Genomic DNA, 25,106 nt, shown 5'->3' with positions numbered 1-25,106 from the left:
AATCTGAGTCATAAATATTAAATATATAACAGCTTCATTATTACTTTTTGATTATTTCTGATAACAATTTAGTTTGATTGCTTACACGCCTATCGAGCATATGCAACAATTTATATATTTCTGTTTCGATTATCATTATTGCGAAATATATATTGAACAAATTAACCAAATAAGAATTCATACCACATATGTAATACTCCTATATGGACAGTTGGTATGGGAAAAAATCTCCCGGCACGTTACGGTGCCGACAATATTCATTTTCTTTTTCATTCGAGACACTTTATCTATACTGCGCATGCTTGACAATGCGCAGAACCGAGTTGGAATCTCGGAGGATAGAGAAATCGTTCCCGTTCTATCTTTCTTAGTCGGAAAAGCTCAAAGTATTACCTATATGATCTATAATAAACAAATATTTTGTGGTAAAACATCTAAAGAATTTCTCGTTAAAACGATCTTGAACGACTGCTAACGATTTCTATTTTTTTTTGCTGCTTTGTGACTAAAAGTTTATAATGCTCCTTGATAATAATTTTCAATTCTAACTATTTTAAAGGGATCAGAAATGATGTCTCTTTATAAAGAATCGAGATCGATTATTAATATGGTATTCGATTCTGTAACAATTCAATAGGAACCCATAAATAGAATCGATTTTTAAAAATCGAAACTTCTCACAGGTTTTAATAGATGTTCTGCCACTCTGTTTGCTGATGAGGATACTAGCCAATCTAAATTCCGATGTCACAGACAATTTTTTTACAATCTACAAACATGAAGCATAAAATTTTAATTAGACAAAAACGTTCTTACTAAAAAATATCTAGATATAGTGTTTAGGTATGTTTTTGATTAAATAATCTAATTGGTGTTAAGCCCTGTTTTTTTCTAAACTTTATAAAATGAGAGCTGACTTTATTCAATATCAAGTAAACACGTTTTGTAGTAAAAAAAATTAATTTTGATTCGTACCTCGACAACAACAAATTCTACAAAAATTCAATATCAAAAAACAGTTTGGGATAAAATAGTATGAAATGTATTGAATATTATGAACGAATTAGTTTTATAGTGAATATTTCCGGCTTGTCAGTTTGTTAATGAGGATACAGAATCTTACTAAAGGTGTACGTTATTGAATTGAGGGATCCTCTTCATGAAGAGGCGGATTCCATTACCAAAACTGTTACTATGACTATGACCGTGAGATAAAAATTCTCAATGGAAAGTTAGTAACTTAACTCACTCGTTCTAAGAAGGCTCATCAATCAAATTTGAATTATTTTTTCCGTTCCATGAGGACAACTTGTTATCTCCGAATTTTTCTAATGAAACGATGCAGTGCCATGCTAAAAATCGTCTTTGATTCTTTAGTTTTTGGACGCCAAAAGTTTATAGTATAATAAAACTTCCCAGAAAAGATTGAGGTACCTGTACCAGTACCTGACCTAATCTAGAGATGGCGGTAGTTGCTTGAAAGTCACCATTATATTAGAAAATCGACAAATTATTTGGTATTTGTTTGGCAGCCATCAATACTGAACATAGCTGGTAAAAGCGCGTCAAGCTAAAATTTTTTTCTATCCTTTGTTGGGCCTGATACTTCTGGAACCATCCTCTTCCAAAATTCCTTGAAAATCTGTTGAAACTACAAACACGCGTGAATATTTACAGCCGAAGTTGCTAGAAAACGTCCAAAAGCTGCCGTAGAATTGATCTTGAATCTTCTACTTTCTCATATATTATTGGGAAACGTGGCGGAAAAACCCCAGTCGGAATATTTAGAAAAAGTGCAAAAATGAACAGAAATAATGAAAATATGTACCACACAATGTAGAGACAGACGAACCATCAAAGATAATTATCTACAAGGTTGACTTATAACTTAAGAAAATCTGTTACAAATGAATCGAATGAAAATCATTTGGTGCAAGATCTGAAGCTTCAGGATGCTGGTTAGAGGATTCCAAAACACTTAACTCACTCGTTCTAAAAAGGCTCATCAATCAAATTCGAATATTCCACAAGGACAAATTGGAACCTCCGAATTTTATGTGCTTTTCTAAAGAAACGATGCAGTGCCTTGCTAAAAATCGTCTTTGATTCTTTAGTTTTTGGACGCCAAAAGTTTTTCTTTTTGTGTATATCCGCTTTACTCACCATATTTAGTACCTTGTGATCACTGTTTACAAAATGTGTTACAAGGGAAACGCTTTGACGTTAATGATGAGTGCTTTCCATGAATTTAAGTGCAATTCTCACCAATGAATTTCGTTGTGCTTTCAAACTTCGCCGAAAATTGTCCCAATGCACTTTTTGGAATTTTATTAAACTAAATTCAAAGTTTGAATGAAAATATAGTATAACAAAAGTCGATGGAAAGCCATAGAAGATGCAGGAAATGAGAAAACAAGTTTCTAAAATATTTCTCAAACGTGTGTCAGAAGGTAAAAGCATGTAGAATCCTTTGAGCTCTCGATAACACGTTTTTGAAGTTCTGTTGATTTATTTCCACTTCCAGACCCACTGGATATGTTTTTAATTTAATTAAAACGATATTTCAATTTAGGAAAGGTTTTTAGAAAAGGAAGCTTAGATAGAAAAAAGAATTTGATACTGCCGACGTATGAAATTTTTTCGTTTGAAAGAATAAAAAATGAAATTACGAAACTATTGTTCAATATTTACTTGATATAATAGAGTCGCGTTTACAGGAATGTTACGAGAATGTAAAATTATATTAAAACATCGTAATAGAATTATCAACAAAAAAAATTTAGTCCCTCAATATAAAAACTGTAGGCTTATCAGTTCTGCTAGAAAAAAAAATAATTGAAGTACCATCTGTTATATGGATCAACCTACTTTTTTGTTTTTACTCTCATATTGTCTTTATTACTATTTTTTTTAATAACTTCTGTTTAATTTCCAAGTATTGCGTACAAATTTGTAAAATCAACTTTGAACTAACGCTACTTTTAAAGACGTTTAGCAAATTAAAAACATTTCTTTCTTATAGAATTCCATATTCTTTTCCATATTTTGTATTATCTATCCAGCTGTATACGATAAATAACAGTTCAATAACCTTCTAAATAGCGGTGATGTGAAAAAAAGGTACGATTGTAGAAATTGTAGATGAATTGAGGTATTTCGAGTTGTATTTTACAAAATTATGAAAATGTAAATAATATTTGGTATTTCTAGTCCAGGTAATAAAACAATTTGACTCGCAATTTTTTCGTCCTGCCTGGATGTACTTGAAATTTTCACAGAAGGTTGGGAATATCCCAAGGATCATTTTATATATCATGCGAATTTTTTTTTACATTCCGACTACAGGAATCGATGAAATATCATAAAACTAATATTTTTCCAGTTATTTGCGGTTGAAAGTAACAGTTATTCGACGAAATAAACGACGTTTTTAAAGGTTGTTTCGCTAATAACTCGAAAAAAAGGAAGTTTTTAAAAAAACAAATAAAATTATTTTTTAATAATTTTTCTAGGTGTAACACGAACCAAGATACGGCATTTTGTTTAGTTAAATACATAATTTGAAAGATTCAAAGCTAAATAACGAGGAAAATTCGTACAATCTTTTTTAGAGTATATTATTAGAGCTTTAAAATAAAAAAGTCTCCAGCTTAAAATTGAGCGACTTATGATCAGTTCCAACGACAAAATCAGTAAAAACAACCCCCTAATTACTCCCCTAACAAACTTTTGGTTCGTCTATACGCATTTATTAATTTGTTTTGAATAGACGTTTTTGTGATTTATAGTGATCGTGTTGATTAAAAATTTTTTAATACGGATTTATTATCACTTGTAAGAACACAAGTAAGGATATTTAAATGCTTTTCCTTTCTAAAAACGTCACCTACTAATTATAATCACCTACATCAGCGAAATTAGAAATCAGAATATTATTTCATTCAATTACTGCAAGTTTTCGAGTGGTGTTAATTATTGTTTCTAAGCTTTTTAAGCAATGGATTTGGATAATTCAATTCTATTTGATATATTGTTGTTATTTTATTGAATAAATAATATGTTGAGATAGTCTTTCATTTCGAAATTTTCCCTAATATAACTTTTATCAATGGAAATATAAAAATCGTTAAAATCCTGCCAATTTTGGGTGCAGGACCGGAGCGACAAGATCTTGGTGGTAAAGAAAGACCTTGGAAAAAATGGTTAAACTAGATGGAAGATGTAAATGGTGGGAAATAAGCCTGAAAGTGTAGAGATGGATTGTGGAGACTGATCCAGCCCAACAAAAGGATCTAAAGAACATTTCTGCGACGGTGCGACTTTATTATTATTATTATTAATCTGTGGTGTCATTTATATTCTTTTTATATATGTTTTATCAATACCCTCAAGAAGTTCGATCAATTTAAAATGCGTAATTTTAGAGAAATTGGAATTTAACGACCAAACGATTTTTGGAAATTTTCGTATTTTTCATCCTTTACTTCAAAATATCTCCGAAAGTACTGAAGATACGGAAAAAATAAAGTGATACTAAATTGTAGCTTTTTTAATGACTAAAATTTTACTTTGTATAGGTTTTGTACACAGTGGATATTTGGCGTGATATAGCCGTTGAAAACCTCTATTCACGAGCGAATACCACCTTATCCGAGCCCTTTAAACTCACCCTATTTAAAAATTAAGGGATATTGAGGAATTTAATTCATATAGGCTTGTAGCTCTTGAAAAGTTCTACAAAATTATGTTTGAAAAAACTTTCTATCAATAAAAATGAAGGAGTTATGTTTATAAACCCAATTTTTTTTTCGAAAATAGCCCGGTTCGGAGCGTAGTATATTAGTAGTAATATTTCGTTATTTCCTCACCAGTGTATTTTCTAGAGTTTTAAAAAAATAGGGCAATTATTCAATTGTGTTATATTTATGAAAACAAATCGGAATATAGAAAATTCTTTTTTATCCTTTTTATGCTAAATGCTACAGTTTTCTAATTCTTTTGTTTCGTAATTAAAGGATCTATCCGTATATATTATTTTTTAAGGGTTGAAATATTATAAAATTGTATCCTACAGTATAAAACAATCCATATTCAACTAATCCAAGCCAAATTTTACCCTTATTAAGGTTTAAAATTTTATTTTATAATTTTTTACAATTAAGGGTAGCTTTTACCCTTAAACAACAAAAAGCGTACAAGTGCACAATATAAAAAATGAATTAGAGGGTGGAATGAGTCTAATCCCAAATTTTTCTACGAATCAGGACGAAAAAATTGCGAGGTTTCACCTTTTTTTTTGAGCTTTATTGCCTGGACTATTCTTATTTGAATCAATTAAAAATCCATCAAATTAGTTGTCACATCTGCATAGACATAGCATTCCTCCTAGGCACTCGATAATGCTGTTTAAAGTTCGCTAGAGTTGTTCTGGATTATTAGACACTGCCAAGCTCAACTCAACCGTTGAAAGGGAAATTGGTTAGGTTAGGTAAGGGAGGTAAAGACTTTGGTAGGCCTAATCACAAGCTGAAATCTGTTGTCACAAAGAACTGTAAAGTTTTTATTAACATACGGAGAAAGATCCGCGAGGGTTTTACTAAATGCTTCCTTCCAAGCGCCAATCAAAGACAATATTCAAGTATTGCATAAAAATCTAAAATATGTTTTATTAATTGTTTTGAAATGATTTGTAAAATATCCTATTCGCTTTTATTTTAAGGGTCCAATCGAAGGGCGTTGAAATAATTCGATTTGTCCCTCAAATTTGGAGACGTAATATATAACTACATCTATGATAATTGACTTGAACGATTTAATTCAAATACAGGCGTTCATAAAAAAATCACATTTAAATTTTCCAAACAAGTCATCGCTGAAAATGTTCATGTCGCGAAAATTGGCACCAGTATCTTCTTATTTTACCTAGAAACCAACAAATAATAAAAAAATGAATGAATTGATTTAAAAAAATTGGATTTATATTGTAAAAAGTCTGGTTTGAACGAGAAAATCATTCAATCCAGACCGCAAGAAGTCGGTCATCATTGACGCTGATGATTGTGATGGCCTGGTGATGACGTTGTTGTTTTTAAAGCTCATGACCACAGTGTTTTGGCCAACTGACACGTTTTTATGTCGAATTGAAGAAAAAAAAACAAACGAATATTTTGTGTAACTTCCGATTTCGAAATCGCCGCCTTCAATGATATATTTAAAGAATGTCCTCATCGGGAAGACCAAAACGCTGGTTGTTATTTCTAATTTTTAAAATTACGTATCATTTCTTATTATCAACTCACCTATAAAATATTCGTAGTCTCTCACAGCGATGCCTGTAATAGGAAAATTGATGGCGGGAAAGCAGCGGAGTAGTCAGTCATCATCCATACCTATCAGCTCTGCTTGAAGTCGACCTTTATATCGACAGCAAATCGTCATACAGAAAATCCTAAGTGCCAACCTGAATTGTGGACTGAGTGTTATCAGAATTACGGATTTCCAAAACGAATTCAGGAAACCCAACCAAACAATACCAAAATGGAGAGTCTGTGGTGTAGAAAATATAAAATAAATTACACTTATTGTAAAAATAATTTAATGTGAGTATCAAACTGATTAGAAAATCTCAACTCACCTGATGATTCTCCAGAGGTGCAGTGAAATATTCATACAACTTAACCCCTATATATGGTGTCCAAGATAACCAGAACGCCACCACTAATGTGAATGACATCATGTGACTGGGATTTGACAGATTCTCCGATAAAGCAGTAGCATACTCCTTATCATGAAAAGGATACCCAGTTTTGATCTTACGCAACATGCTAAAGATATAAGTGTAAGTATAAACGATTGTGATGAGGCTCGGCCCTAAGATAAGGATTGATAGAGTAGCAGTATATGCTGCCATGCTACCCCAATCGAGCATGCAGATATAGGCTTCCTTATCGAAAAGAGGTTTCGTGAAACCTAAGAGAGGAGGACAACAAAGCATCGCTGCTGATATCCAGGTGAAGGCCATCCAGCATTGGCACCTACAAAAAACCAAAAAAATGCTTTTTAAATGATCAAACTCGCTCTGATTCTCTTATTCTTTTAAATTTCAGAAATTAGAGTATAGAGAAACGTGGAAATGAAACGCCAAAGTAGACCTTAATATATATTATATCTGCTCGGAGGCTGATATAACTTTTCGGATAAGTCTAAGTAAAGATTATTTGAACAGACAGGCGGGCGATGAAAGTTATTTTGCTCATTACGATCCTAATTGTCAGAGTCAACAGTTTCAAATGATCCAAGGCGAAGATGTAGCCAACAAATGAGTGTTGCTTCACGAGAATGCACCGTGGCTCTACCATATCGATTGAGAGCACCCAAACAACTGTCGAGTATACTTGTTGTAGTATTTGAATTAACATGATTGATACTTAAATCAATTCTCCTTTACGAGTGCCGTTTTTTTCCCAACCTCCGTGCAGACGCTACGTGAGGAAGAAAGCGGGCATGCGCTGTAGGAGATTGCGAAGCTCTCACTACACACTCCGCCATTGTTGACATTCAAGCGTCAGTCGGCGTTGTGTTACGGCTACGTAAACATGTCCGCTATTATTGATCCTCACGTCAAGTGTGAATTGCGAAGTGTGTTTTGTTTTCTACAGGCTGAAGGTCGTCGAAAGTTGGATGTGCGTGATGAAGGGGGTCAAGGACGCGAATCTGTCGTTTCAGGTGATCTGGTTCAACGACACAATGGTTAAAGAAAATCGCAGATTCGGGAGATTGTATCTGTGTCATGAAAATGTGCCTTTAAACATATATATCCCTGATTACTCAATTCCGAGGTAAGGGAGCTCCCCTAACTTAAAACTATATCAACAATGAGTTATTTGAATCTCGATAACATAAATTTCTTTTTAACGACTTAATGAGGTATCCTATGGTTAAGTTGACATTTCTCATGTTAATTTCCAATGTGCGATCCTAACAGGAAATTTCCATTTCCTGGGTTTATGTATTGTAATTATTTCAACACGAGCATGCGAATACTTTCAGCATGCAAATGAATGGTGATGTATACACTAATTTGCAGCATGTGAAATTTCACGAAACGTATTTGAAATTCATAGATAGTTCGCGTACTTATCTAGCGTTTGTTTGATGTAAATTCACATTTATCCGAAACGAAAATATTGTTAAAATTATCTCGACTCTAACGAATAAATTTTCATTATTTCTCAATATTCAGATCAGTTCTGAAATTAATTATATTCTTTCGTTTCAGTTTTATTTCTTCTACGTTCCATCTATTACCAATTATTTATTTTTCTTGGTCTACGTTTTTATCATTTTATCCTTTTCCTAATCAATATATCCTTCTCCTGTTTTATGCACAATTACTCAAATTACTCAGAAAATGTTTCAGAAATAATCGAAATACTACTTCTTGAAATATATTTTTGTTCTAGCCAAAAGTATAATAAATAAGAATAATGATAATCAACAGTGATTTTATTGATTCTCAACATGACTGTTGAATCGAATATTTCCTTCCAGGATATTCGATTGCGATTAAAGCCTTTAGCATTTAGTACCCAAGAGTCTTTTTCTTCGCGTGCCGTGGCCGTTATCCATCAATAACTGTCATGTTGTCCATCATATTAAATATCATTACTTGAATTACCGATGCGCTGAATAGGTCAGTTGTTGATTTTTTCGAACAAGTAACGAAAATTTTATCAGTCAAACTTTGCATATTCTACCCATTATTTTGCCTTTATTACCAAATGAAGAACATCGAACTTTACAAGGTTGCTTATCACATTAACAAAGTATACTAATTGACGTCTCTTTATAGTTGTTAACTATCTCGTTTCTACGAAAAAAATCCTCGGTGTTTGTAATCTAACGGCGATAAACTCACATCTCCGACGATTTTAAACGTTTGAGTTTGATTTTCTGTGAGCGTCTTTGTCTCTGGGTCGTGTAAGAAGCACAAGAAAGAACATCGTGCTATCTTCATATGGAGATCGAAATCATAGATGCAAAACTTGCCCTTGCTTTGGTTATTCTTGCTCGTATCTACAGTCTAGAATCTCATATATTGAAAGAGTGTCATCGGTGTATTCTATAACCATAAATAGACAACACAGAATTTTTTGTAGCTAGTTTATAATATATTTTAGAACTGAAATATCCAGTGTAAGTATTCTTCACAATGTCTGTGATATTCCTTTTTTGTTTTCGTTGTATAAAAACATCACAAATATAACAAAATAAATTATAACTTCTTTTCTATTCAAATTTAAATGTCATTGTCTGATCTCAGCCGAAAAATTCTTTGAAAATCATAAAAATAAAAGAATATTCGTAATATGAGCGACAAAAAAAATGTTGAGTGGTCTATAATGACGAATAAATAATTTTTTGACTGACCTGGTTTTCGTTTGGAGCGTTTCGTACCGCAACGGTTTTCTCACCGATAAATATCGATCTACACTAATCCACATAAAAGTATAAACAGTGATAGCCCAAAGGGTAACTTCTAGATAACCAATCAATCGGCAGATAATGTCTCCGTAGACCCACTCGTTTACGACCGCTGGATATACTGATAATGGTACAACTAGAAGGCCACATAGTAAATCTGCTACGGCTAAGGAAAGCAAGTAATAATTTATTACCTCAGAAGGTCCTGGAATAAAATATGAACACTGAAAGATGGGCAAGAATTAGTTTATTTAAAAAAAAAAAAATAGTTAAAAGACCACTTATGGAAGGTTTAATTTAGTTTCCATTTGCTCTCAATGAAAAAAAGTTTGGAAATGTTATACTTTTAGGGTATTTTTTTCCCATAGACAGACTTTGAATTTTGTAAGCTTTTTGGTAACCTCTTCTTCTCTCCTCAACACATGAGAAAAGCTCTTCGATCCTACGAGGCTCAATCAAATATAAACGAGCATTTAATGACGGAAAGCTACCCTTTCATGGTCAAGAATGAAGATTTTTTGTATTATTGTGACTAATGGAAACATTGCATGTATTATCGAATCGGATCGACGCTACTTAGTTTTTCAAATCGTGAAATAAATAAGGTGTCATCTATGGAGGTGTCAATTCAATCAACAGAAATTAGTTGGACTCGGCATGTTGGATTCTAATGCTCTATGATGATCAAAAAGTCGTTGGAGACATTGGGGCATCATCGATTATCTGTGAGGAAATAACATTATCAAAACTCACTAAAAAGGTTTGATTGATAACTTCTGTATCGATGTAAAAGAAAAGATTGCTTCATCCACGAGGTGTTGCGACTCCACTACAACGCCAGACCCCGCACAGCAGCTGCAACGCAGCAGAAACCGAGATACTGGTTAGCTACATATCCAACTACATATAAAAGAAATAATTTGTAGTAATGTAATTTGTCAAATATTTTTTTCCATACAAAAGATGAAAGTATTGAATCTCTTATTAAATACTACAAATAAAAACTGTCTTTGTTAATAAATTATTGTAAAAATCAATTTTAACTACATTTATTTTGAAGTTTGGGAGTGGAGTTATCAGAAGCTTCTATTTTCGAATCATTTTCTTTTTCATACTTTCCATTGTGTGAAATATCTTATTTTATGAAAGCTAGAAAGATCCGACTAGTTGGATTAGTTGGATCGGATGATGGAATTGTGGTAAATGACGATATTCGTCACTATGCGTGACTTGAGTTTACGTTCGCAAATCCCTTAGAAAGTACTTCCAAATATTTGGAGTGGAAATATTTTATTATTTCGATATATTAATAAAATATCCAACACAAACTCATAACACGCAAATTTTATCATCGTATAGTCCAGTGTTCGATAAACTGAGTAATTAGATTTTAACACAGAAGGCAGTCAAACTGATGAACGTTTGTTGAAGAAAAGTGTTATCTTCGTTACCAGCAAACCATTCATTAATATTTTCATGATCATTAATGACGCAGATCGATTCATAAGTTCAACTTTCTTCAATGACGCATTTCCAAGCTTCTGCAGTCATATAATTCTGTATTTTGCCATTTTCTTGTCCAAGTAGAACTAGTATTAGAAATGATTATCTAGAGCATCATTTAGAATTTAATTTAATACATTTTTTGGTGTATCGGTTGGAGAACAGGTTTCCAGGGTAGAAACAGTCTCTGTCTAGCAATAGGTTTGAAGGATGGCTTAGCTTTCCCTATGACAATCGAAGGTAGCCTATTAATTAGTTACCATGAAACCAGAAGCTTAAATCTCTCTCTTTTAAGACAAGGATTTGGTTTGCATGTTTATTAAGTATATGTATTATAGATATTGGCGTTTTATTGCTTTTCTTCTTGAGCAGAATTGTCAACGAATCTTTTCTGATGCTTTAATATCAACCTAGATCTTTTCACTTTGGATATCCATTCCTCAACTAATGGTTGTCTTGAAGCTTTATCACAAATCATAAGGCTACTATTATTGGTGCTCTTGCTCACATATCTGCTTATACCAGGTGCAAACTGCGATGTCTAAATCCTGATTTTCTGCAATTTTCATAGCTTTCTGCGTAAACTTCCATAATGTTACAAAGCAGTCTCAACTCCTGTTACCCGAGCTAAACTTGATCCAATAGCATATTTTTTCAAATGCTCCAACAACTAAGTTTATCAGAAAAACTTGTAAACGTGTTTCAGATAGTCGATGCCCTACTGGAGATGTAAAAAACATGACTTTTCAATATTTAAAATTGCTTACCTCTGAAATTTAGTAATGTAGCAATAATGAGAACATTTGTGATAATAATAGCCAGTGCCATAACAAAAATGATACTGGCCTGAGCTAGCGATCTCAAAGTGAACACTATCTCCGAATCATCGTTAGAAAGGCTGTAGATAAGCATAGTAGAGGTGTCCCTTCGTAACATCCCGTGGTGGGACATCCGGGACGGGAGACGCTAACGGGACAATGTCCACAATTTATTCAGTATCGGTTGATGCGTTCTGGTAGTTGATACTTTAGTTTTGAATGTTCCGAGGATGGTTGCGGGTGTTGATCGAGGAATAGCACTAAAAATTAATCTATATATAATCAGTACTTAAATATATACTAAAATCAATAATAAAAGTTGCTAGATATGACTTGACACCAATGAAATCTGGCTAGAATATTAGTTTCATTTTACAAGGATAATTGATTGTATAATTTTCTACTTCACGGTTTATTGTGGTCATGGAATTGACTTTTCATTCTATTTTCCACATATTTAGACGTCTGTCCTATGTATATTGTTAAAGAAAGAAATAAAAATAACAAATAAGACAATATAAAGTCGGACACTGGTAAATGGAATAGTATATGCAGATAACGATGGTGATAAGTTGAAAAAAGAGGAAGTATAAAATAAAATTAGAAAAATCAAAAATAGAGTAGGTCAAAAGCTTTGGCATTACAATATAATTCGAACAAGAGATAAACGAGAGGACTGTAGCAACTGAAATATTATTTAATCCAATTGAGCCATTGAAAACATCTAACAATTGAAAGAAAGACGACAATTATGTAAATTTAAGCACTTTCCAGACAAGTAGTTAGCAAATTCTTGATCATGGGTTTCAGCCAGCGACATCTCTTTCCACAAGTCAGGTGTCAAATAAGCTTAAGTTTTGGCAAAGGCCGCATAAGTAGCTTTAGCGAAATTACTCAATAAACCATTTGATATTTTGGCTGAAGTATAACAATCCTTAATACCAGCTATTTGAATAAGCTTTTCAGGAACAGTGGTCGATACAGTACCACTAGGAGCTGGAATTAACCTCACAGTAATAGATCCACACTTTCTAGTAACCTTGCAAGGTACTTTATAAAGTCGACCACCCTTATTACCCCAGTAACTTAGACGAACAGACCACTTATCCAAAATAATAATTTACTCCCAACCCAAAATACTCTTCACGTTCGTCAATGGCAACAAAAGCCTTCAATCGAGTATCTGCCCCAATTAAATGATCAATGATTTCCAATTCCGTGGGGGGTAAATAAAAATAGATTTATTTCACCAAACGTTCTAACTTAGTGACTGAAATCTATTCTTTTTGATCTTCCTTTCCACGACCGCGTGCGTATCCACGATCCCTACCGCGGGATCTTGTACCTCCTAGGATACCATCAGGACCAAAAACTTCAAGTTCATCGGCTGGAGCTGCGTCCACCAATTCAGTTCCTTCTTCTTCCAGAACAACGAAAGAAAGAAATCAAAATGTAAATATATAAAAAAGGAAAAACATACGACAAAATAAGTAGTAACATTACAACAAATTCGAGAAAGGACAACTAACATAGTTTGTCCATGCCGTAGAATCGGAGAAGAATTTTTAATACCGAAGGTTTATGAAGCGAAAGAAAAGAAAGGAAGACCGAGGATGTGATGGAAAGAAAAAATAAAGATGGTAATGCAAAAACAGGGAATGAGATAGCAAGAAATAAATTGAAAGAAATAATTGGAACAGCTATGGAAGAAGGAAACTATGTAAAGACTCAATTCCGAAAACATCACTCCAAAAGGAAAGCATAAGGATTAAATAAGTAAAACAAACAATGTGCAATAAATTATAAAATTCAATACAATTAAAATGTATTGATAATACTTATCAAATCACTTTATTAAATATTTACTCAGAAATTACAAATTCCTCTTAATCGGTCTTTATTTAGCTTGGAAATTTATTCATTATTTGCCATTGATATTTATAAGAATGAATGTTTCACAGTATTACGAAACTTTTTAATTTATTTGTGATATAAAACTCACCTTCCTAATTTCGTAACCAAATCTTCCCACCGTCCTGCCATATTTAGACTTAAGACACGTCACTGAATGGCTACTCAACTTAGCAAATAATACTTGAAGATTGTCTTATAGGACATCAAAGCTCTGAAACACAACATATTTTTCAACACGAATCAACGAAATATATATTTAAATTAGAACAAAAATTCAAGGTATGTGGAAATATTTGTTGCAACAAAGAACTACGAAAATATGCTGTTTTGTTTTTTCTTTGTATAATCAGAATTCAGTAGAACATTATATTTTTTATATTCATCCCTAAACGAATACTATTACGGTCCTGCAAATAAAATCTGTAACGCTTATCACTTGAAATGATATTCGTGAAACTATGGTTGAGTTATTAGTTTATATAGAATAACAGAATGATCAGTACATGTTAATTAGAGAAAAATCGAGAAGAAAGAAAAAATAGAAAATTCTAGAACGTGCATAGACTATATCTACAGTGAATTGACGGAAAGAAAAGGATATTATTGAAATAATTCATTGGAAGCGTTGAAGTCCTTCATCACATGAGAATTCCTGTCGTCATCAATGATTTATTTTCTTCCAAAGAATCGACTGAATAGTTTTCAGACGAAAACAAGTAGAATTGGCTGAATTTGATCTACCAATCTTTGGATAACTGAAAATAATTGGTTCTTTTAATCCGTGTAGTACATTAACCTCTCCAATTAGATTTGAGTCAAGAGGATTGGAACGAATTACTTGAAGATCTTAAACGTAAACACTGATTCTTATTATCTAAAATTAAATCAACTATTCGACGAAACATGGTCGAGGTAATAAACTTAATAGAAATCCTTTGGATTTTCCAATATCGTCGTAAACGAAAGAAATAGTTTATAGCAGTTTTGCACAAATTATTTCCATTTACGACCTTTTATTTCGTTGTTGTTTTTAGATAGAAATTACATTGTAATCCTTTCTGGGATTAATCTTAAAAAAAATTATGAAAAACTTAACACCATGTGAGGGTATGTGCTAATTTTTTATTTTATGTTCGGATTTATATTGGACAATGAAAATCAATATTTTATTTTACCTAATGTTAACACTGGGCATAAATTAAACAAAAGAGCGAGATGGGAAAGGATCTGGATAGCTGCAACAATTGAAAGTGACGACAGATCAAAACAAGATTTGACAAAATTGGAATACCTGGAAGTGACAGTGACAAACGAAGAAGGTGAGACCAGGGAAATCGACAAAATATTAGCGAGAGAGAACAAAAGTCCTAGGAGGACTTTTAAGATCAAAAAAGCTACGCATTTACAAGACAGTTATACAACCAACGGTACTGCTTGGCAGTGAGTGTTGGATCACGAACAAAAAAAAAGAAAACAAAATAAACATATGGAAGAGAAAGGTACTAAAGAGGATTTTCGGAGGAGTACGAAAGTAAAACGAGTGGAGAAGAGGAACGAACGCAGGGATCAAAGTACTGTATGGTCAAGCTGAGATGGGATATGTGGTCAGATCATCCGTTGGACGAAGACCGTTGGGTGAAAAGATCTTTGTTGACGGGAGGAGCGAAAAGGAAAAAAGGGAGTCCACGAAAAAATGGATAGAAGCATGTAGAGAAGATTTAGAAACAATAGGAATAGAGAACTGGTGTGAAGCAGATAGAGGAAAACATTGAGCCTATAAGGCCTGTTGTGCTGCTTATATATATATATATATATATATATATATATATAATGATTCCTTTTGTAACTTTACGTTTTTATCAAATATTTCGTTAATTACTTATTGTCTATTTTCGAGTAGTAGTCACTTTTCTCTCGTGACCACTAAGTTAAAAAGGAAATTAGGTAATTTATTGTCGAGCTTTGACTCAAATCAAATTGGCAAGCTGTACGAGAAACTCTAAATTCTCTTGAGATTCAAAAGTTTTGTTTAATTAAACTGTAGGTTATGCCAACGTTGCATCACAAAGAACTATAACTCCTATATTCCTATTACCATCCGAAATAGTATGCAAATATGTAGGTATCTGCGCTGGTTGTAATCCAGTAATCTAGGAGCTTCTTTGGGGACTTGGCCTGATTAAAGTATAACTCTTTGGTTTGGTTCTTATTAAACGGGAACGGTGAAGGTCAAGGACGAGTAAAACACAGAAGAATAAAGAAAAAAAAAACGAGTACATAAAGTGTGTTTACGTAACTATTGAAGTAATTTCCTTGTTACAATGTTATTAACTTTATTGATGCCCCGCCTTTTTTGATCAAACCGATTCCATAAATTTTAATTATTTCAAAATAACTATTAGTATTATTAGTACAAGTTTTTGGTATAACTAATAAACATAAAAGGTAAATAAGTTATAAAACTTATTGATATATGAAAAATAAATTATTTAATATTAAAGTAACTCACGAAAAACTGAATTTCATAATATTTCATTAGAGTTCACGAAGTTTGCATCAATCATGGGTTTAATGGGAGCCTGTCGTTGTGACATAGCAAAGACAAAAAGACATCTAGAAGCAGCGAAAGAGATGTTGTATAGAGGGTCAATGGGAAGACATTGATTGACACGGAGCGGGGTGGGACGTTTATGTATAACATAAATGTTGGATCATGTAAATATGAGGACACTGAATAGAAAGATTGTATATAACAGGGGCATTAATCGATATAAATATGGTAGTCGCTGATAATAAATCCCCTCTAGATTAGATCAACAACCTAAAACTTGACTAGTCATGGAGTCTAAGATAAAACAGGCAGATTGATCAAATTGAGAACGAAGAAGAAAAAAAGACCAACTATTAGTTGAAGTAACTGTGCATTCCCAATTGAAACGAAATATTCATGAAGTAATATTTGTTTTATTGACAGATTCACTTGTACACACATGAAAAAGGGGGTTAGCGATTGATCATTACAATTTGAATTAATTTGAGCATTTCTAAGTCCGCCTAAATACCAAAAACTTCCCATTTATTCAATTAATTTCTTCGAATAACTTCTTTCGCCATCAAAAGAGTTATCATTAGAATTAGATCAGTTAATAATAATCTTTCATAAAAACTCCATACAATGAAATACATCTTTATCACTCTGCATCTGCAGAAAAGAGCGTAAGCCATTATTGTCAGATAGAGTTAACTTGATTATTTCACGATCTACATCCTTTATCCTGCTGAGGAGAACGAAGGAATAATTTATATCATTTTCGTGACTCATTTTGAGAAGCTGAATCTTTTGTTGAATGTTTTTTACGTTCCTAATTAAAGTTCTAATTTTTTTCTTTACGACCATCCTCTATGAGAATATTTTATTATTATTGAAACGATTTTTGGACAACTAATATATTTAGGATACCCCAAAGCTAACATCGTATATAACAGGTGATCCAAGTAAAATTTACGCTTCCATTGATATTAAAAGTTTTTTTCTTTATTATATCTATCACACTTTATTTAATTCTATTATGTTCGTTCGAATGTTTAGACAAAATTTTCTAATCAAAATTTCACTAACTCTTAATCAATCTATCGACTTAAAATTCGTGATGGAATGCCGTTGATGTACACCAAATATGTTGCGAAAAGTATTCATTTGAAGGGTAGACAATAAATTATTATTTGAAACTTCTTCTTCTTAGCGTCCTTTTGGATCAGCATGGAAAACACTCTCTATCTTGAGCTAGTCTAGATAACTGTCTCTCTTATCCCACCCCATTCTCTAATATTCTTCAACCTTTAACCTTGTTTCCTTCCAATTCCTCTACGATCTTCAACTTTACCCATCATAATCAACTGGAAGATATTAAATCGGCTATCACGCTTTATGTGTCCCAAATAATCTATTTTCTTACATTTAATATTATGCACCAACCGCATTTGCGGACTGAATCGCTTGTTTACTATAATGAGAGCAGTTTCCTCAAATATTGTGATTCAAAATACAATATGTCTTCTATCAACTGCTTCTGAGTGCTAGAAGAATCAAAAAAATTAGTTTAAAACTATAATCATCAGAATTGACACTTAATATATAGTTTCCTTTCTGATTAAATAATGAAAATAAACAAAATACATTGACTGGAACCAGTTTGAGCACTGGATCAACATAAAAGATTTGGTTAGCAGGAAGGAATCGACCTTTAATAACCAAATGTCATTTTTGTTTAATTTCTGAAGATATATATCAAACAAACTATCCAAATTCTACTCAATTTTATGTTATGATTAAGATTTCATGTTAAATAATAAATTCTAATATAAAGTTAATTGCCGAAAGCGTAATTTCAATCAATTCTAAACGTGACGAATCTCCTAAAGTGTTTGTAGATGTCAGGAGAATACTAATTAGTTCTCTAAAGAGCAGCCCGATATTAGCTTGTGCTTTATCTTCAACAACATATATCAGTCCACTCCACTAAGTAGTAAATATACTTGGAGCTTTGATGTATACTTGAAAGTGATATTGAAAGTTTAATAACTAATATTTAAGAGTATTTCTTCCAAAGTGGATTGGTGCCTACTTCTCCAAAGATAAAAGACAAGTTAGTAACTTGTTACATTTCTATTCTTATCTGAAATATCACGAAGAAAAAAGCGATTCTCTACAATAACATTATTATGTAGTCCATTAAATAAATGTCAGCATGTATATCGAACAAAGCGATGAATAAAATTCACCACGTCAGGTGGTTAGGTTAGTTTAGTTTAGTTTAGGTTAAGTTAGGTTAGGTTAGGTTAGGTTAGGTTTGGGCTACTATACTCTAATATTTCTCTAGACAATGTGTTTTCCTGTATCCTATATTCTCTTTATTTAATAGTAGTAGTCCATTTAGCAATAAATAAAAAAATAGTTTCATAATCCCCCCCCGAATACGGTATTATCTTTTTACGCCCATATTCCCGAATGAATTTTAAATATTTCACCCAGCGTGAGTGACTAAACGATCAAGAGTGATGTCACCCTATCTAGGGTATTTTAAATAGCCATATATGGGGCTCGCAGGACACGGGAATTAACTTTATCCCTTTAAAACTACCCTGAGTATTATTTGAACGTTATTGTTCGATGAAACGAGCTTAGACAGCATATATACACACAGAACTCATATCTGGCGATGATACATGTATGCGGTTGCGGAGAGATTAACCTAATAGAATAACTTATGGGCAAACACGCAAATTAGACTTGTGTTTGATGTTCAAGACTGTAAGCTCATGTTGATGGTTATAAACATAAACGTTCTGTTTGTCAAATGAAATCACAAAGCGTTTCCAACTTTTTATAAATGAAGATTGTAATTGTGTAAATGTAGTTGTAGCATAAATTTATTGGATATTTTTCTTTTCAGGAACCACTCAAATATATGTTGAATCAATGTACTCCATGAAATCCACTTTATTTTTCATCAATCTCCTCATTCAAAACGATATTCTTGTTCATTATGTTTTCTCTAGTTTTTTATGTTTCATTTGTTTCCTCATTCTAATCTTCCACTCCTTGTTTCACTTTGTCTTCATTGTATATGTTATTCCTCCACTTCTTTTAAAAGGATCAATGAACCGTGAGGCTCCATGAAATCAAACATTTGGCTTCATTTGATCTATTTTATTCTATAAGTGTAGATACATAAAACAATATGGGCACAGTATTTGCAACAACACTCATTATTACACTGTTTAACAAGTGTTTGGATAATCAAGTTATCATCTGGCTTACGATGTCATATTGACTATCGGGAAGAATCTAACATAAAAAGTACTACAAAGCCACGACATAGCCACAGTACTTATTACTTTGTTTACTCTCCAAGTTTTACTTGTCTTTCTTTTTTTCCCAATTTAGTGCATCTCTTTATTCACCTCGTTTTTCAACATTATCTTGTCCTCATTTTCATTCATATCATTCCTTATTTTTTAGCTAACTGTTCGCTCTCTTTTATTTATTTTCTTTCGTCGTTAATATCTGTTCTTAGCACGCACTTTCCTTTATTCATTTCAAAGTTGAAACGTTCCATATATTTGATAAATATTACAGAGATAAGCTACAAGTTTAATTTCTTTGAATAATTTGTGTTTTTACTCAGAAATTCATCTCGAATTGAGTTAGTGTGCTAATTGAATAAATAATCTAAGAGGAACGTTTCATTTGAGATGCAAATTTCAGTTCCTCGGAATATATTAAGCTGAATAAAAGTTGTGGGGTGCTTTCACCGAGCATTTCTCTAAAATCTGAAAATTTCGCTGGAAATACAGAATATTGATATACGATATAGCATACGGAATTGCTAGTTTTTGAAATAATTTATAATACAATCATATTTTTAATTCCATGCGAAATTTGCGGAATTTATCACATTTTATTCGAATGTTTGAGGTGGATGGAAGAAAGAAGAAAAAGTTCTACTAGTCCTGAGAATATAATAAAGAACATACCATATAGTCAAGAAAACTGGAATACGGTAAACAAGATGGCAAAACAAATTCTAGCTTGCCAAAGAAAAAACATAAAACCAAAGTAGGAAAATGATATGAATAGCCGCCATGCTCAAAGTAATGCCCGACGAGCAGAACTCTCTTAAGATTAATAGACATATTTTGGTCGGAATAGAGCTCTATACTGCTCTATACTGCTCAATCCGAGCCAAACGCTTTCCTATTTACAGAAAAAAAAGTATCATCTGTAGAAACGAATCCCGCTTCTGCATAGTTTTTATCAAATAATATCATACGTTAAAAATATATATTTTTTGGCTCTATTTTAAAGAAAATAATAAGTCTTGAACCATTTATTTTTTCCAGGTTTCCTTTTATCTATAGCATCTTTTCAATTTTCGTGATACTGTAATATTTAATTTTGAATATTTAGCCTTCTCCAGAGCTCTTCTTAAGCACCAGCTCTCATCTGGTGGGCTGCCTAGTTATCTCGAGGTATTCGATTGCTGGTTTTTAGTTCATTCTGCTCATCAATCTTCTAAAATCCTTTCGACGCGATCTCTCTAGTCTCGTTTACTTCCCCTCAGCCGTGTATCTTAAATTTTCAATTCTTATCTAATATCCTGGACTCTCATTACATCTCTGAGACTCACATCCTCAACTATTCTTAGCATTTTTATCCAAGTCGTTCTAATTATTATTTTTACTTGCTCCCATTCAATATTGGTATGTTATTGAATTACATCGTTTGTTCCATTATGTTGTTATTGAAAGCTGGTTAGCATCTAATGAGATCTTTGGCCATGACCATCGATTCTTAGTTTAATAGCTTTTCGATTATTCAATTTTGTTTCTATTGCAAAATTCCTAAATTTGTCAACATTATTATTGTTATATGTGTTTTCAAAGTACCTTCCTTCTTCTGTAATGTCTTTTACTTAAACTTGTTTTTTGTTGAGCATTTTGTAGCATTCGTCCGTCTCCGTTTCTGTTGAGAATGCTTTCAAGTATTTGGCTATCGTATTTTATTGTTTGTTCGATTTCTAACAGTTTCGTACCTTTCATACTCGATCGAGATTCTACTGTTAATCTATTTTATCTTTCTTTTCTTTTGTTAATTCCTTTAACTTCATTTGTGAATCACGGTTTGGTGTTTCTCTATCCGTTGGTGTCTACTGTTTTTATCTCTACGACTTCTGTTTCTCACTTTATGTTATATTTTCTCTGATTTTTCACTTATCAGATCTCAATTATTTGGCAATTAGATTTTAGTGCTTAAAATCGTCATTCAGGTTTTCTACCTTGTTCAAATAAGTTGTTTTATTGTCCAAGCTTCAGCGATAATGAAATAGTCCGACAGTCTTTGTTTGCAATTAAAAAGATCACCGAATGCTGTAGACTTCAGTCCTATTTGAGCACTCAAGATTTATTTACAATACTTTTCTAGAACACTTCAACTTTTTCCGTTTTATTTTCACATTTCACGTAGAGAAAGATATAAATAAAAAGAGCGAACACAACAATACTTTGAAAGTTATTGTGGCATTTTGTTTGTAAAGATAAGTACATCTCAAGTCTGAAGTGTTTCGAAAGTGGAGAGACACTGGAGGCAGAAGTACAAGTAGATTTTGTCAATAATGCAAATGATGAGCAGAATTTTGTCGCGCAAATGAAATATTTATGCGATGTTGCTCCGAGAGGGCTCTTTAATTCATGTTGAAATTATTGCTTTGAGGTATTAGCTTTAAAAAATACAATTATAGGTAAGTAGCCGCCGAATATTTGACAGTAATGCTTCCACAATCTTTTATTTGAGTTTTTCTAATTAGAAAGAAAAAAATAATAATGTCAGAACTACATTTTCCTCATTAATCCAGAGTAATTTTTGTAAATATTTCTGTTCTGGGTGCTGATCGAGTTCAACTAAACTATATATAATATAAATACGAAAATATTAGCATAAGTAATCTATGGATTCTGATAAAAATTTTAATTTTCAAATATTTTAAGTATAAGAGGGTTAAATCAAGTATTCTAGGTGGTCATCACAATTTAAAAATGTACTATCTTGTAACGCCAGCTTTTTATGTACGACGGAAAATAAGGAAACTTTCCAAATATGTTTTGGTGCCGGCGTGCGTGGCATCTCAGTTATACCAACACAACTGGGTGTCAACGCCCAAGCATTGTAACCAATACACAGGTTGTTGAACACGTCGCCGCCATGTTGATTCATTAGTGAATCGAATTGAAACTGGTCACGAGACATGGAGGAGATGAAATCAGTCGAATGAAGGCACACTAGTTTCCCCCAAAAAAATTCGTAAATTTTATCTTCTGATTGATTTTCCAGTACGGTAAGGGTAACAAGAGGAAAAATAATGTTCAAAATTTTGTTTTATTATGGCAATGGGGAAAACTATGATTTTAGAGGCTTGGTATTACAAAAACTCGCTTGCAATCCCATTAAGATTCTATATGGATGTCATGGTGTACTGAAATTGTGTTGTGTGTGCTAACCAAGTCAGCCTTGACTCAAACCCGGATCGAGTCAGCATAGGAAAATATAATTTGCCACCTGTTGGAATGGACACCAAACCCCCGATAGATAGTAGTGTTTGTAGATGTGAAAGGTCTCCTACATCCGATTACAGACATGTAGAAAAAGAAGAAGTTGACAGGTTTTGTAAGAAAGATTTTTGTCTGTTTTGGACATCAATGTATATGCGCTAAATATTCCACAATTTTAATTATATTGCGCAAGATATCTCGTTGCAGAGATTTCCTCCATTTGAAGCAACAAAACGAAAATCGTTAATAACTCAGGACCATATCAGTCTTGATTATTTTATTAATCAAAATTTATAAGTCGATTCCAACTCCCAAATGTGTTCAGTCGGCACGATATTGATTGGTGCACGCACCCGCAACTCATAAAAAAAGAGAACTTCGAGTTGAACGTGAATTCCGAGCTAAAGTGGGTCAATGCCACGTGAGAAATCCCTAGGAAATACTCCACAGACATAATAATTTATGGAAAACGATTAGGCGAAGACTACTGCAATAAATGGTTTTATATTATTTCGGAACTGGATAAGTTATATTCCAAATTATTGCATCGTTTCATATTTCTGTTATTTAATATGAAAATATGAAAGCAGGATTGTGAGAAACGTTTCCGATATAAACCTGACGATATCAGCAATTATCAAAATAAGTTGGAAAATATATTTTCCAACCTAACCTAACCAAATGGACAGGAAAAAACGGACAAAAGAATATTAAAGAACACATCATTAGTCAAGTTACGAAGATCAAAAGTGTTAATTCGGTCAACATAAAGAGGTGGTAAACATTGAAGGTTTTACTATATTTGTTTTGAAAAAGTAATGTGCCTAAGTAAACACATTGTATGGAAATTCAGTACTATCATTTGAGACCATAAAGTTTTGGACAGCTAATCAAATGTAATCGTATCCGTTTGACCGACTGCGAACGTTCGGGACGACCAAAACTGGGACAACCATCACCCAAAAAGTATACCAAAAGTACGAATTATACATGCCCAAGCTATCCCTGTATGTTGTAACACCAAAAGTGTTTTCTAAGTAATGTGATAAGCTTACATCAAGACGTGATTTCACAGTAGCTTATTTTGCAGACTGCTCTCAAAATTTCACTTTGTTTATAAACTCAGTTTTCTTATAATCATTATTCTGAGAAAAAAATAATATATCTCGACGAATTTCCATTGAAATAGCGAGTTAGATACGGACGCTGGAACTGAAATTTGAATCTACTTCAAGTCGTGCTTAAACGAAAACATAAATTTCAAATATATATTCAAATTTCAATTCCACGTCTCACTGAATTGAAGATCTGGATTCGCTAACGACAGACGTTTTGTTAAAAAATGTTTTTTTTTCGAATTTCCATTTAATGGTTAAAATATATATAAATAATCCACGACATTTATTCTTTCTTCCTTTAGAGCTAATATTCATTGAATAATAGAAAAATGGGTTTTTTGTATTCGTATTTTGTTTTATACGAGGTTTGTCCCAGAAGAGCCTAGCTCAACAAAGAAAACACTGAAATTTTGGAGAAAAATATATTTATTTTGCAACGTATTCTCCTTTCCGCTCGATACATTAAAAATTGTCGACCACAAGCCATTTTTTAAAGTCTGTAAACAGAAAATAGTCCCAGGGGGCTAAATCTGGCGAATTGGGTGCATGAGATAGCAAATCAAACTTTAATTCATTAATTTTGGCCATTACAATAACCGATGTGTGAGATGGTGCTTTGTCTTAAAGGAACAACACTTTCTTCTTAGCCAAATGCGACCGTTTTTGTTCGATTTCTTCGCTCAAACGTTGCATAATACCCGCCGTTAATAGTTTTTAGTTTTTCAAGGTAGTCGATGAAAATTATCCCACGCGCATCCTAAAAAACCGACGCCATGACCTTGCCTGCAGATGGAACGGTTTCCCTTTTTCAGTCTATTGTTTTGATTGCTATTTTGTTTCGGGTGTGGTGTGATGGACCCACGTTTCATCCATTGTTATGAACCGGCGAAAAATTCGACCTTATTTCTTTAAAACCATGCCAAACACTCGATGGAAACATCACGACGCTGTTTTTGTTTCTTTATGAGCAAACACGGCACAGCTTTCTCCTGTCCGCTTTGTGGATATTCTCCAACTTTCTGGAGTGGTCACCTCATTTGGTCGACCACTGCACGGAGTAAAATCTAGTTTAGGTTTTTTATCGGTCGCGCTAAGGTCTTTCAAATCAAAGAGTAGTATTACATAACAATGACCAATTGTTTACAAATTCACTGAAAAAGTT

General features: G+C 32.9%; 1 protein-coding gene and 1 pseudogene across 1 annotated transcript in view; both read right to left on the bottom strand.

The window, feature by feature from the left end:
• Window positions 1-260: 260 nt before the first annotated feature.
• LOC130897037 (G-protein coupled receptor 52) overlaps window positions 261-25,106 on the bottom strand; it is a 40,260-nt gene continuing 15,414 nt past the window's right edge. The window contains exons 3-8 of the mRNA XM_057805528.1: window positions 13,807-13,929; window positions 11,754-12,064; window positions 9,430-9,688; window positions 6,635-7,034; window positions 6,300-6,546; window positions 261-5,922 (exon numbers count right to left, since the gene is read on the bottom strand). Of these exons, the coding sequence (XP_057661511.1) occupies window positions 6,373-6,546; window positions 6,635-7,034; window positions 9,430-9,688; window positions 11,754-11,937 (1,017 nt within the window). The 5' untranslated portion in view covers window positions 11,938-12,064; window positions 13,807-13,929 and the 3' untranslated portion in view covers window positions 261-5,922; window positions 6,300-6,372. The remainder of the gene's footprint in view (window positions 5,923-6,299; window positions 6,547-6,634; window positions 7,035-9,429; window positions 9,689-11,753; window positions 12,065-13,806; window positions 13,930-25,106) is intronic.
• On the bottom strand, window positions 11,953-14,623 carry LOC130897611 (40S ribosomal protein S2-like; annotated as a pseudogene).

The sequence above is a fragment of the Diorhabda carinulata genome, chromosome 8, assembly GCF_026250575.1.
Source record: "Diorhabda carinulata isolate Delta chromosome 8, icDioCari1.1, whole genome shotgun sequence".
Classification (NCBI taxonomy): Eukaryota; Metazoa; Arthropoda; class Insecta; order Coleoptera; family Chrysomelidae; genus Diorhabda; species Diorhabda carinulata.
Note: the sequence above shows the minus strand (reverse complement) of the source record. Positions and strands in the feature narration are given on the sequence as shown.